Source organism: Galleria mellonella, unplaced genomic scaffold, assembly GCF_026898425.1.
Source record: "Galleria mellonella isolate WM207_F2 unplaced genomic scaffold, CSIRO_AGI_GalMel_v1 utg87, whole genome shotgun sequence".
In the NCBI taxonomy this organism is placed as follows: Eukaryota; Metazoa; Arthropoda; class Insecta; order Lepidoptera; family Pyralidae; genus Galleria; species Galleria mellonella.
The window spans coordinates 3,861,365-3,873,935 of record NW_026442166.1 but is presented as its reverse complement, the minus strand read 5'-3'; the positions used below and the strand labels follow the sequence as shown (position 1 = coordinate 3,873,935).

The 12,571-nt window shown below is 37.9% G+C and overlaps 1 protein-coding gene across 1 annotated transcript; it reads left to right on the top strand.

The window, feature by feature from the left end:
* The first annotated feature begins 957 nt into the window (after window positions 1-957).
* Window positions 958-10,472, top strand: LOC128202288 (uncharacterized). The gene is made up of 8 exons (XM_052902051.1): window positions 958-1,133; window positions 1,728-1,826; window positions 2,118-2,209; window positions 3,143-3,263; window positions 5,135-5,278; window positions 6,989-7,170; window positions 9,200-9,301; window positions 10,338-10,472. The coding sequence occupies exons 1-8, from the start codon at window positions 1,037-1,039 to the stop codon at window positions 10,470-10,472; spliced, it is 972 nt and encodes a 323-aa protein (XP_052758011.1). The 5' UTR covers window positions 958-1,036.
* Window positions 10,473-12,571: the final 2,099 nt, after the last annotated feature.

Here is a 12,571-nt window from a genome sequence, read left to right as displayed (position 1 = left end):
GTCAAATTAGTTGCCTCGTTTTTTTATCAGTATTCTATATACTTACGCATAAAAAGTATCTAGACGTATCATTTAATAAATAAAATTAGTGTTTACGCATTAAAAAGATGCAGAAGTTATAAGATAAATTATTTCGTATGTATTTCATATTAATCTTCATAAGAGATGTAACTACTAAGTGCCAGAATTCTTTATGAAAACATTTCTTTTTTAATTTAATTATTTAAAGACTAAATGGAATAGCATGTTACCGGCCAGTACTTATAATTTTATTAGTGGCCAGTCCGTTAACATAATATACTCCAGTATTAATTACATTACAGTGAAGAATGGTACACCTCACTACTTCAGGGTGCCGAGAGTTGTTCTCATTAGCCGGCAGTTCGCACTGTCCACTGCCATGGACGCCGCTCAAATACCTGACGGATATGCCCTGTAAGCGGAGATTACAAATACAAAAATGGCTTAGTACTCTTTTAAGAAACTTGTGGAGTACCGGCCACATATCACCAGAGGGAGACTTTGTACAAAAGTCGTTTGCTTGGGTGCCTCTGCCCCATTCGTGTTTCAACCGTGAAGCAGATGTGTTTGCATGACTGTGTTTCGGTTTGAAGGGTGGGATATGGCGTGAATTTACAGGGTACAGAGGAATAACACCTGAGTCCTCAGGAATGGCAACGCATGGGGGGTATCATGGGCGAAACAGTATATTTTGTAATGTCCATGGTACTGCTCATGTCTATAGGCGACGGTTACCACTTTCCATCAGGTGGACCGTCAGTTTGTTTGCCATTTTAAGTTGTATAAAAAAAATTATTACAGTCATGCGGTACACACTTTTTGAAAACAGTGCTAAGCTTTGTTGAGGAACATGTAGTTTTTATCTATGACTACTTCTATTATCTAGATTTACACTATTTCACCGTCTTTCAGAGGGAACATAGTGTTTGGGGATTATGAACGGGATGAGGAAGAATGTGGGGTGTCTGTAGAGGATCTAGCCAGAGGTGCTGAGTGCGACCCTGCGATCCTTTTAATGCCGATATCAGATGTCCTTCTACATCCGGAGTACAAGCATTTTGGGCAGAAGGAGAGTATTTCTATATTGAAAATGATCACTCCTATAAAATCCAGTAAGTTTTTTCATATGACTTACATTTGTTTAAAGTTTACACATTTGTTTCCATTGTTTCTGCCTACTCTAATGGGAGACAGGCGTGACAGACATGTATGTATGTATGTTGTTTAAAGTGAAATTGAATGACAATAAGCTGATGGATGGACAAATTTTTAAAATGAGGATTGTTTTAAAATACACTAATAAATGAACGAAAATATAATACATGCGTCAAATGGCCGCTATTACCTTAAATATTATAATGGATTGTTTAGTGATAAATTGCATAATTTTTTTTATGAATTAAAATGTATTCGAATGGAAACGCTGTGCTAAGGGTTGCTTGTGCTTACTCTCTATTAGTCGCAATTGAGATGAATAGGAAAATCCGTTCGGTTGCTTTAAAAAGCCTTACACATGTAGCAGTCAGTAACGCGATCTGAAATAAAATCTTTAAGAAAAAAGTTGTCCATCTCTTTCTTACTTGTTGTACCCAACAGGGTCCATAATTGAAGTTGTTTTGATATCTACCAGTCCCATTATGGATTGCAATAAGAAATAAATATATAAATTATATAAGGATCACAAACTTTGTCATCTATTGTTTCAGAATACGTATTGCCAGCGTGTTTACCGTTTAAAAACTTTTTAATAGGAAAAAATGGCAGGCAGACCAAGGAGAAACTGTTTCACATTGATTTTAGCAGTGGTAAGTTACGTTTCCATTTTATTTCCAATAAACTGACGCACCATAACTGTAAAATTACTTGCTTTGACTTCCACGAGACAGGCTTTGCCTAGTGTGGGGTCATAGCTATATTGTACCATAGGCTAATTTTGTTAAAGGAAAGATACAGATAAAGGAAATTTAAGGTTATTTTTGTATATTAATTTCTTTATTTTAGGCAATAACTTTATAAACATAAGCATACAGATAAATACCTTATAGTCAAACATACACATTAATATAAAAAAAAAGAGTAAAATTTGATTGTTTCAGACGTACCAAGAGATTTTGTCGAAGAAGAAAAAGATGTAGTGAAAATTAGTTTGTTGCCCAGGGAACTTTGCTATTTATACGACAATCCAGTGGTGAGACTTACACAGTTATAATGCCTTATTTATTTCTTTTTGTTGATAAGCGACTTTCTTTCAAAATAAACAGCTGACTAAATAAGCTAAACTTAAATTAAAGTTATTTAATACTATATTTTTGTAAATTATTATACCTTTATAATTAAAATTAATTATAAAATATGAACAGTATTACACCAGAGTTAGATATATTGGCTAATATCGTTTTATAGACAAAAAGAAAATTGTGAGTTATAGAGTTTTTTATTTTATCATATTTCGGTTCTAAAAAAACATAGTTTATTACATTTCATCATGATCTCAGCCATTATCTGCCTTCACTGCTGAACATAGACTGCTATAAGGAATGGTGACTGAGTTGGTGAATGGTGGCTGAGCCATCTGCATACACTAATTCGCTGCAGTGCGTTTGAGTTAGTCGCTCCATCTAGATGGAGGTCGCCCTACACTGCGTTTATTGTATGTGTGTGTACACTCTTACACTTACAATATATATGAGTATAATTCTACAAATATCCAGCCATCCGTCCCGGTTTGCACATTTCATTCTAAAAATAAAATGCCCATGTTATTCACTGATGAAATAGCTTTTTAAAAATAAATTATTTTTAAAATCGATCAAGTATGTTTGAGTTTATCCATTACAGACAAAAATCACATAATATATATATATATATATATATATATATATATATATATATATATATATATATATATATATATATATATATATATATATATATATATTTAGATTTCATAATATAACAAAATAAAGCATCATCGTCATTTTAGACTGCCATAAGGGACGTTCTTGTGTCACCTGCAACCATTGACTCCTTGCAATATTAAATAAAAATAAAACATATAAATAAATAATTATATTTTTCCAGATATAGGTATGATACTAATATAGCATTTAATGATCGATAGAACACATCAAACTTAGGCAAGAATCGCATCGCATGTTCCACGGGGTGCGGCTTTCACTCGGGGGCTCCTAGCTTGGTGCACGAGCATACCGGCCACTGGTCCATTGTAACAATCTCACAAGGTATGTACATTAATTTTTAAGATTGGACAATACGAGTGTCCAGTGTAAGAGGTTCTGGTATTCGAGCATCTGAGTGTCCCAGTCTCGTGTTTCGGTGTGGAGTATCCAGGTGTGGCGTGTCCGAGTGTCGAGTGTTCCTGTTGGAGTGTCGAGTGTCGGATGTCGAATGTGTCATAGTGTTGAGTGTCGCGTGTCAGAGATTTTAGTGTTTGAGTGTCCAGTGTCAGAGCGTCACCGGGAGTCAGAGTTTCGAGTGTCAAAGTGTCAAGATACAGAGATTCGAGTGTCGGAGTGCCCAGTGTCGGAGTGTCTAGTATCAGAGTGTATAGTGTCGGAGTGTCCACTGTCCGAGTGTCCAGTATCAGAGTGTCGAGAGTCAGAGTTTCAAGTGTCGGAGTGTCCAGTGTCGGAGTGTCCAGTGTCGGAGTGTCGAGAGGCAGAATGTCCAGTGTCAGATTGTCCAGTGTCAGAGTATCGAGAATCAGAGTGCCTAGTGCCCGAGTGTCCAGTGTCAGAGCGTCGAGAGTCAGAGTTTCGAATGTCGGAGTGTCCAGGGCTCGAGTGTCTAGTGTCAGAGTGTCCAGTGTCAGAGCGTCAAGATTCAGAGTTTCGAGTGTCGGGGTGTCCAGGGCTCGAGTGTCCAGTATTCGAGTGTCCAATGTTAGTATCGATACTCAGAGTTTCGAGTGTCGGAGTGTCCAGTGTCCAGTGTCCAAGTGTCCAGTGTCAGAGTGTCGAGAGTCAGAGTTTCGTGTGTCGGAGTGTCCAGTGTCGGAGTGTCCAGTGTCAGAGTGTCCAGTGTCAGAGTGTCCAGTGTCGGAGTGTCCAGTGTCGGAGTGTCCAGTGTCGGAGTGTCCAGTGTCGGAGTGTCCAGTGTCGGAGTGTCCAGTGTCGGAGTGTCCAGTGTCAGAGTGTCTAGTGTCCTAGTGTCCAGTGTCGAGATTCAGAGTTACGAGTGTCAGTGTGTCCAGTGTCAGAGTGTCAATATTCAGAGTTTCGAGTGTCAAAGTGTCCAGTGTCGGAGTGTCCAGAGTCCGAGTGTCCAGTGTCCAGTGTCAGAGTGTCGAGATTCAGAGTTTTGAGTGTCAGAGTGTCCAGTGTCGGAGTGTCCAGTGTCGGAGTGTCCAGTGTCGGAGTGTCCAGTGTCGGAGTGTCCAGTGTCGGAGTGTCCAGTGTCCGAGTGTCCAGTGTCAGAGCGCCGAAAGTCAAAGTTTCGTGAGTCGGAGTGTCCAGGGCTCGAGTGTCCAGTGTCAGAGTTTCAGTGTCGGAGTGTCCAGTGCCCGAGTGCCCAGTGTCAAAGTGTCGAGTGACAGAGTTTCGAGTGCCGGAGTGTCCAGGGTCCGAGTGTTCAGTGTCAGAGTGTCGAGAGACAGTGTCCAGTGTCTGAGTGTCCAGTGTCACAGGGTCGAGATTCAGAGTTTTGAGTGTCGGAGTGTTCAGTGTCAGTATGTTGAGAGACATAGTATCGAGTGTCGGAGTGTCCAAGGTCAGTGTCCAGTGTCCGAGTGTCCAGTTTCAGATTGCTCGGCGTCCAAGTGTCGAGTGTCGGATGTCGGTTGACAAATGTCGAGTGTCAGTGTTGAGTGTCTTGGGTCAGTGTGTCGAGAGTCAGAGTACCTCCTAGTCCTCCTAGTTTTCTACTGTATTAACTGAGCCTAACTAACCTACTAATTCGTGGTTAATTCTTGTCAAATTTGCTACCGACTGACCTCCTTTCATTCTCATCTATCATTTCTGATTAGTGCCTCACCGTGTATACTGATGGCGCAGGCGGAGTTACCATGCGTTTTTCATACATTAAAATACCTTCTCATTACTAATAGTTCTTTTAAGCCGCTTAATGTTACCCTCGTTGAAACCTATCGGTGCAGGTGGATCACCATGCCCTGATCCGCTCCGCACTCGGCGGCCACCGCCTCCGCCCCGTCACATTGTTCTCTATCCGTACGTACCTTGGATTACTGCTGCCATCACTGGGAAGGCAGTGGGAGCATTCGCTAAAGATGATCCGTTTGGTAAGCAACCTTTTTTATGCTATAAGAATAGGAAACAAGCTGACAGTCCACTTGATGTGAAGTGGTGACCGTCGCCTATAGGTATGAACAGTACCATGGGTTTAACCCAGAGTACTTTGTGTCACCCATGATACCCCCCCATACGTTGTCATTCCTGAGGACTAAGATGTTATGTTTCTGTACACTGTAATTACATTGCCAAATCCCTTCCTTTAATTTGAAACACAGCCATGTAAACACAACTGCTTCACGGCAAAAACACGAATGAGTACAGAAGTACTCAAGCGACTTATACTTTTGTACAAAGTCTCTCTCTGGTAAATTTAAATAATGGATTTATTATACGGTTGCATCTATTCCCAAACGGTGCCCGTAGGCTTTACTGTTTACTATAATTTTACATTACAATATAAAATTCTTCCATATACTGAATAATTACATATTCAGGTATCTGGTAGTTGATTTCTTTTTGACAAAGTTTTAGTTGGTAAATATATATATTCTTTATTGCACTTGTAAATTACATTGTTAATGCATTTATAAATATTGTGAGCAAGGGTGGACTTATCTCTGACAGAGATCTCTTCCAGTCAACCCAATGCAGTTAGAAAACATGTTGTTAGCGGGCAGACATAAACAAATATATAGTTAAATAAAATATTAAGATACATAATAAAATATTACATAAATACATATACTATAAATAAATATATACCTACCTACTTATACAATAGATGTTAAAATAAATGAATATACTATCTACAATAGAAATTTAAATAAATGATTTTAAGGTTTGACAGTTCAATTATAAAAATAAATAAATTAAGATTATGACTCAAACGAAAGAAAATGTAACTTCAACATTTTCTTGAAAGAGGTAATTGAAGGGCTCTCTTGTATTGAGAAAGAGTTGCCCATAAAATGTGTATTATATAAATAAATAAATAAATAAATAATGTGTTTTTAAATAATTGAAATCACTGTTCTCCTTTTTTTTTGTAAAGTATGGCCGTGTTGTCCCGGTATAGAATAGGTCACCCCTTCTTTTACCGTAGGTGTCGTAAAAGGGGGCGATGGATGGGCAGCAGCGTCCCTCTTATAGCCTAATATTACTGGCAAACTCCCAAAGGGAAAGTCAATATTTAGCAGTAGACAGTTGAAGGCTGATACGATGATGCATATTCACTTGTAATTTTTGACCGACTTCAAAAATAAGGAGGTTCGATTGTATACTATTTTTGTTTGTTACCTCACAATTCTGTGGATTGAAAACCAATTCGGGAAGGTTCTGTAATCTGTAAGAATATACATATTCACAAATTAATCCCATCAAAATTTTAATAAAATTGCTGTGGATTAGTTTTTTAATCAAATTCTTTTTTTATACCACTGAGGTGGCAAACAAGCGTACGGCACACCTGATGGTAAGCTGTTACCGTAGCCTATGAACGCCTGCAATACCAGAGGTAGTACGTACGCGTTGCCGACCTTGAAGAAACCTCTTTACCCCCTTTTGAAGGACCCCATGCTGTAGTATCTTGGGAAAACCTCGGCAGGGAGCTCATTCCATAACCTGTGTGTTCGTGGGAGAAAACATCTCTGAAACCGCGTTGTACGCGATCATTTAGGCATAAAATAGTTGGTTTGTCACAAATGAACGGTTTATTTTGGGGAACACAATTTTATTTATGTTGCGTCGATTTCTTTAAGGCTTCGTGATGCCTCGAGCTTCCTTCTACGATCTGATTGGCCACGAGTGGAACGGCCACTGGTGGATGGGTGGCCGAAGGTGCTTCGACAGAGGGGAAGCAGCAGAGGACATGTTCAAATTCTACCACGAGGTTTTCCAAGTGAAACCTACGACATTGACTTATCTCAGTTACTATCTAGAGGTCAGTTTATAAATTATTAATTATTAAAAAAACTCTTTATAAATAAATTAATAAATAATAGTTTATTTAGCAAATATTGTTACACTAACAAATAATGGTTCATACAGAGTAAAATAACGTGTATAGGAGGTAAATGGTGTTTTTTTTTTAATGGATGATCATAAAATGGTAACTCTGCCTGCGCTATCGGTATACACTGGTGGGGCACCAGTGAGGGATGATAGGAGAGCATGACAGCAGGTCTACTGACCTATTGTGAAGAATGCAATAAATATTAGTCACAATGGTTTCCAGGGGATACTCCCTGGAAGAACATAAGAAAAAACATACAGCCGTTTTTAAGTTAGATCTTCAAGAACATATTTGTGGTAACCGCATCCAATTTGGTTTAGTAGGTTTTGCGTGATACCAGAACAAACATTTAAATATTAGTCAGGAAATTTTTCCAAAAACTATTGTTTTGTTTTTTATTGTTCTTATTAAAATGCCTCGTATTTATTTATTTAAATTTTGATGCACAGTAAAATTCTATGTACATTTGACGGACTTAATACCGGACGGTGTTCTCTATCAGTCGACTATTGGGCGAACAGAGAAATAAGTAGGCGGTGCGTTATTGAATAGAGGAAAAATAAAGCAATTATAAACACGTAATTAGACTACTTTATTAGACTATTTTCCTACCTTTATATCAATCATTTGGGGTCGGCGTAATATGATTTTATCCATATTACAAAAAGATTTGGCTTATAGTTTTACGATCGGCCACGTGCCTGACGTCAACCCTCTTTGGGAATGCATTTGTTGGTGATTTCCGCCACCTACGGTATAGAGGAAAGGATTGAGGAAAAAAGGAAGGGAACGTTGGAAAAGCGTAAAGGAAATTGGTGAATGAGGGGAATAAGACATTTATGTGGGAATGGAAAGGGGAGGGGGGCACTGCAGTTGCGGAAAAGACTGGGACACTGCAGAGGCTCGGAAGGCCGGAGTCGCATACCCGTATGCCCTTATTCTAGAATCGGACAGATTTCTAGAGAAGTACACCCCTGACGCTAATATTGTATCATATTTTTTTTTAATATCTCCTATGTACAGACGACGTTTTGTTACAATTTTTTTTTTATATTAGTAAGATTCAATAATTTGATTATTAAATAGGTTAATTTATAACTGAATTATATAAACAGAATTACTTTAAATTAGCACGAGAGGAACCATAGGTAAGATTCTACGATGTAGACTCATAACCTTCAAGAAAAGAGCATATTCCTTTTTAAAAGGCCGGCAGCACACCTGTAATGCCGTTAGTGTTGTGGGTGATCATGGGCGGCGGTAGTCACTTACCATCAGGTGAGCCACATGCTCGTTTGCCCCCTGTGTTGTAAAAAAAAATTTTGTATATTCTATGATGTCGATGGTACCGTTCATTTCTATAGGTGACGGTTAGCACTTTCCATCAGGTTGATCGTCAGCTTACTTGCCATAAAAACAAGGCTCTCAATTCGGTTTCTATTTTTATGTTTGTTACCCAATAACTCCGTCAGTTCTAAACCGATTTGGTAAATTGTTTTTTAATTTAAAAGGATATACTTATAAATTGGTCGCATAGGATTTTTTTAAAATCGAAGTCTTTTTTTGTGGGCACACTATTTTATTATTTTGTTTAGTAACAAAATAATAAATCATCTATTTATTTTTATTTTATTTAATTACTTATTTAACACTTTATTGCACCAACATAACAGAATTTGTTGAACAATTTTCAATACGTATAGAGTAGTACAAAAGGCGGTCTTATTGCTAAGCAATCTCTTCCAGACAACCTTTGGGTAGAAATAATTAAAGCATAAATAGGTTAGTGGCGTGTTAAAAAAAATAGATCTGTAAAAATAAATATCTATGACAGCATAGTCATATACATATATATACATACACATACATATATAAATGTATAGACATACATATACATACATACATACACTTGTATATTATATTTAGGTCTACAATAAAAAAAAAACCATTGTTCCAGGTGGCCTCAACTCACGAGAGTCTTATTATTTGCGTAAAAGTGGGTATGCCATACCAACTGGGCCAACCAAAAGTATGGGAGTTGAATACACCAGTTGTTAAGGTATCTTGATTTGTAGATGTGATCACGCATAAGTACCATCATCGTCATCTCAGCTCCACTGTTGATCATAGATCTCCCCCATAGACGGCCATAAAGAACGACCCTGAGCCACCTGCATCCACTGACTTCCTGCAATGCATTTAAGGTCGTCACTCTATCGAATGGGCGGTCGTCCTACGTATTTGCTCGTACGAGGTCGCCACTCAAGAACTTTTCTTCTTCATAGGTTGTCATTTCTTCGAGTTATGTGACCTGCTCATTGCCTGCCCATTTGCTATTGGCATCTATATTGGCTTGGATATCTTTATTTCGGATTCAATCACGCAAATAAAGTATATTGTACTCGTACATATTAGAACAAAATTTTGTAACAGTAATGTAATGTAGTAATGTAATCTATAAAAGCGTTATAACATTTACTTCTTACTTTTTTTTTATACAACTTAGAATGGCAAAACAAGCTGACGGCCCACCTGATAGAAAATGGTAACCGTCTCTTATAGACATGAGCAGTACCATGGACATAACAGAGTATACTGTTTCGCCCATGATATACCCCCCATGCGTTGCCATTCCGGAGGACTCAGGTGTTATTCCTCTATACCCAGTAAATTCACGCCATATCCCACCCTTCAAACCGAAACACAGCTATGCAAACACAACTGCTTCACGGTTGAAACATGAATGGGACAGAGGTACTTTATACTGCTAAATGATATTTACAATGTAAGATTGGCAAGCTGCGTATTGATAAATTTTTGTATTGTCTACTTTTTAATGCCATGCTCATTTCTGTTTGCAAACTATTATTATAACTTGTAACAAATATATATAAATAAAATCTTAAAAAATATTAAAGGAACATATCGTCATAGTCGTAGAATACTGACAGATCTGACAAAGATTACATATAAAGATCCGTCAGTATTCTACGACTATGACGATATTTAGTATTACATGCTTAGCGGTGATAATATTATCAGCAGGCGGGTCGTATGCTTATTTTTATTATGTATATTAATATAACGTCTTCCAGGTACGAATACCCACTGTTACATTCAAATTTCTATACAAGTTTCAAGTGGAAGTCTGGGGGTACAACGCGACTGAATCCTCCAGCAGCTCGGACGAGTCCTCTTCAACACTTGAAGAGGATTCAGAGGAAGAATGAATTGATGATCATCCAAATAAAGGAGGAAATAATAAGAGATATCCTTTATTTAATACCTTCTTGTGTCAGCCGTTAACTGACCAGCAGACTGCTGAATGTAACCTTCCCCATAAGGGGGGAGGGGGGGTTGCCAGTAGTTGCCACGCTTGACTAGTGGATTGGCAACCGCAGTTTGACTTTTAGTGTTGTTTTAAGAGGGATATATGTACTCGTATATATATATATATATATATATATATAAATGTATAATTGAAGAGGTGCGCTGCCAGGGCGGGTCGTTAATATAATATGAAATGTATAATAATATACTTTATTATTCAGACTACAATTTGGTCCATTTTGTTAGTAACAATTTCCTTACAAACTATGCTATTAAAAAAGAAAAGCAAATTAAGTAAACATTTAATTAAAACAATTCACTCAGATGTGAGCCAGCCGACTAGAACAGCATCTAAATGAAATGCCCAATTATAGGCGAGTGGGGGGAAAGGGATTGTTAGTAATGGAGGCTGAGAATCCCATTGCTAGCAATATACTCAACTAGGTCGACTTCTTCGCGGTTCTCCCTGGAAACTATCATGGTTAATTCCTGATGAATTCATCATGATGGGCTAACTGGCCTGTTTTCATTCTCATCTATCACCCTTCACTGGTGCTCGCCAGCGTATCCCGTTAGCGCAGGCGGTGTTAACATACCATTTGCACCCATCAAAAAAAAAAAAAAAAAAAAAATTATAGGCGAGTTATATAAAGTCACAAGAAATACATACCAGGCTGGATGTTATGGTAGTGCTTAAAGCGAAGGGCGTGGCCACTAAATCGTTTTGCGAACAAGGAATAGCAAGCAATAAAGGATAAAGATATTTTAAATACACCTCCATTGGATTTTAAACTTAAACGCTCCAGTAACTTGATCTCCTTTTAATTGGCACTGGTGGAATGCAATAAAGTTGTTATCATAAACGGAGAGTGAAGATATAAACAAATGCAATAAATGATATTTATCTTGTACAGTCGGATGCATTTTTTCATAACGATCTTTATTTTTTTTTATGCCACTTAAAATGGCAAACAAGCTGACTGCCCACTTGATGAAAATTGGTAATCGTTGCCTATAGACATGAGCAGTACCATGGACATAACAGAGTATATTGTTTCACCCATGATACCATCATGCGTTGTCGTTCCTGAAGACTCGGGTGTTATTCCTCTCTACCTTGTAAATTCACTGCCATATCCCACCCTTCAAACCGAAACACAGCCATGCAAACAACTGCTTCACGATAGAAACACGAATGGGACAGAGGTGCCCAAGCAAACGACTTTATTACAAAGTTTCTCTCTGGTATAACTTCTTCGAAGGTTCTCAACTCGTTTGAATTGATATTTATTAATTGTGAATTGTTTTAGAAATTTTAATAAAATATGAACATTGGTTGCGTTATTGAAAAATTCTGCCCACTTTGAAATTTTTTAATATCTCACTGATGTTATTTGAACATTTTATCCAGATACATTAGGAGAGGCGTGATTTTAATGACGTTAAATAACTTATCTGGAAGAAATTTCTATATTTTTTTCTTTTTTTTTTTCATGTAAAAAAAACGGTCAGATGTAATATGTATACGTAAAAAGATATTTGGGTTGTGTCATGTTACATCCAAATTGCAATATACAATTGACAGAATTTGGGGGAAAGGGATTGTTAGTAATAAGACCCCCATTACTAACAATCCCTTTCTCCCCAAATTCTGTCAATTGTACATCGCAATTTGGAACATACATCTAAAAACTGACCTATTGCTAGCAATACAGTGGCCCCTCCTCAGGATCACGCCCAGGATCGTCGAGACACTCGAAGAACTGGCATTTGATTAGAGATATATCTAAAACAATGACTAGTAGGTAAGTAGGAGGAAATTAGTAATGCGGACTACCACGTCTCATTGCTAGCAATATACCCTATCAGGTCGACCTCCACACGGTTCCTCCTGGAAATTATCGTGGTTAATTCTAGTGGAATTCGTCACGATGGGCTAACTGACTTGCTTTCATCGTCACCTATCATCCCTCGCTGGTGTTTCGCCGGTGTATACCGA

What these genes read in the sequence shown, in the direction of transcription:
- LOC128202288 (XM_052902051.1), top strand. Translation starts at nt 1,037, where the DNA reads ATGCCGATATCAGATGTCCTTCTACATCCGGAGTACAAGCATTTTGGG. An exon ending in CATTGTAACAATCTCACAAG is followed by an intron (nt 3,264 to 5,134) that starts GTATGTACATTA and finishes CTATCGGTGCAG; the next exon opens with GTGGATCACCATGCCCTGAT. An exon ending in TGAATACACCAGTTGTTAAG is followed by an intron (nt 9,302 to 10,337) that starts GTATCTTGATTT and finishes AACGTCTTCCAG; the next exon opens with GTACGAATACCCACTGTTAC.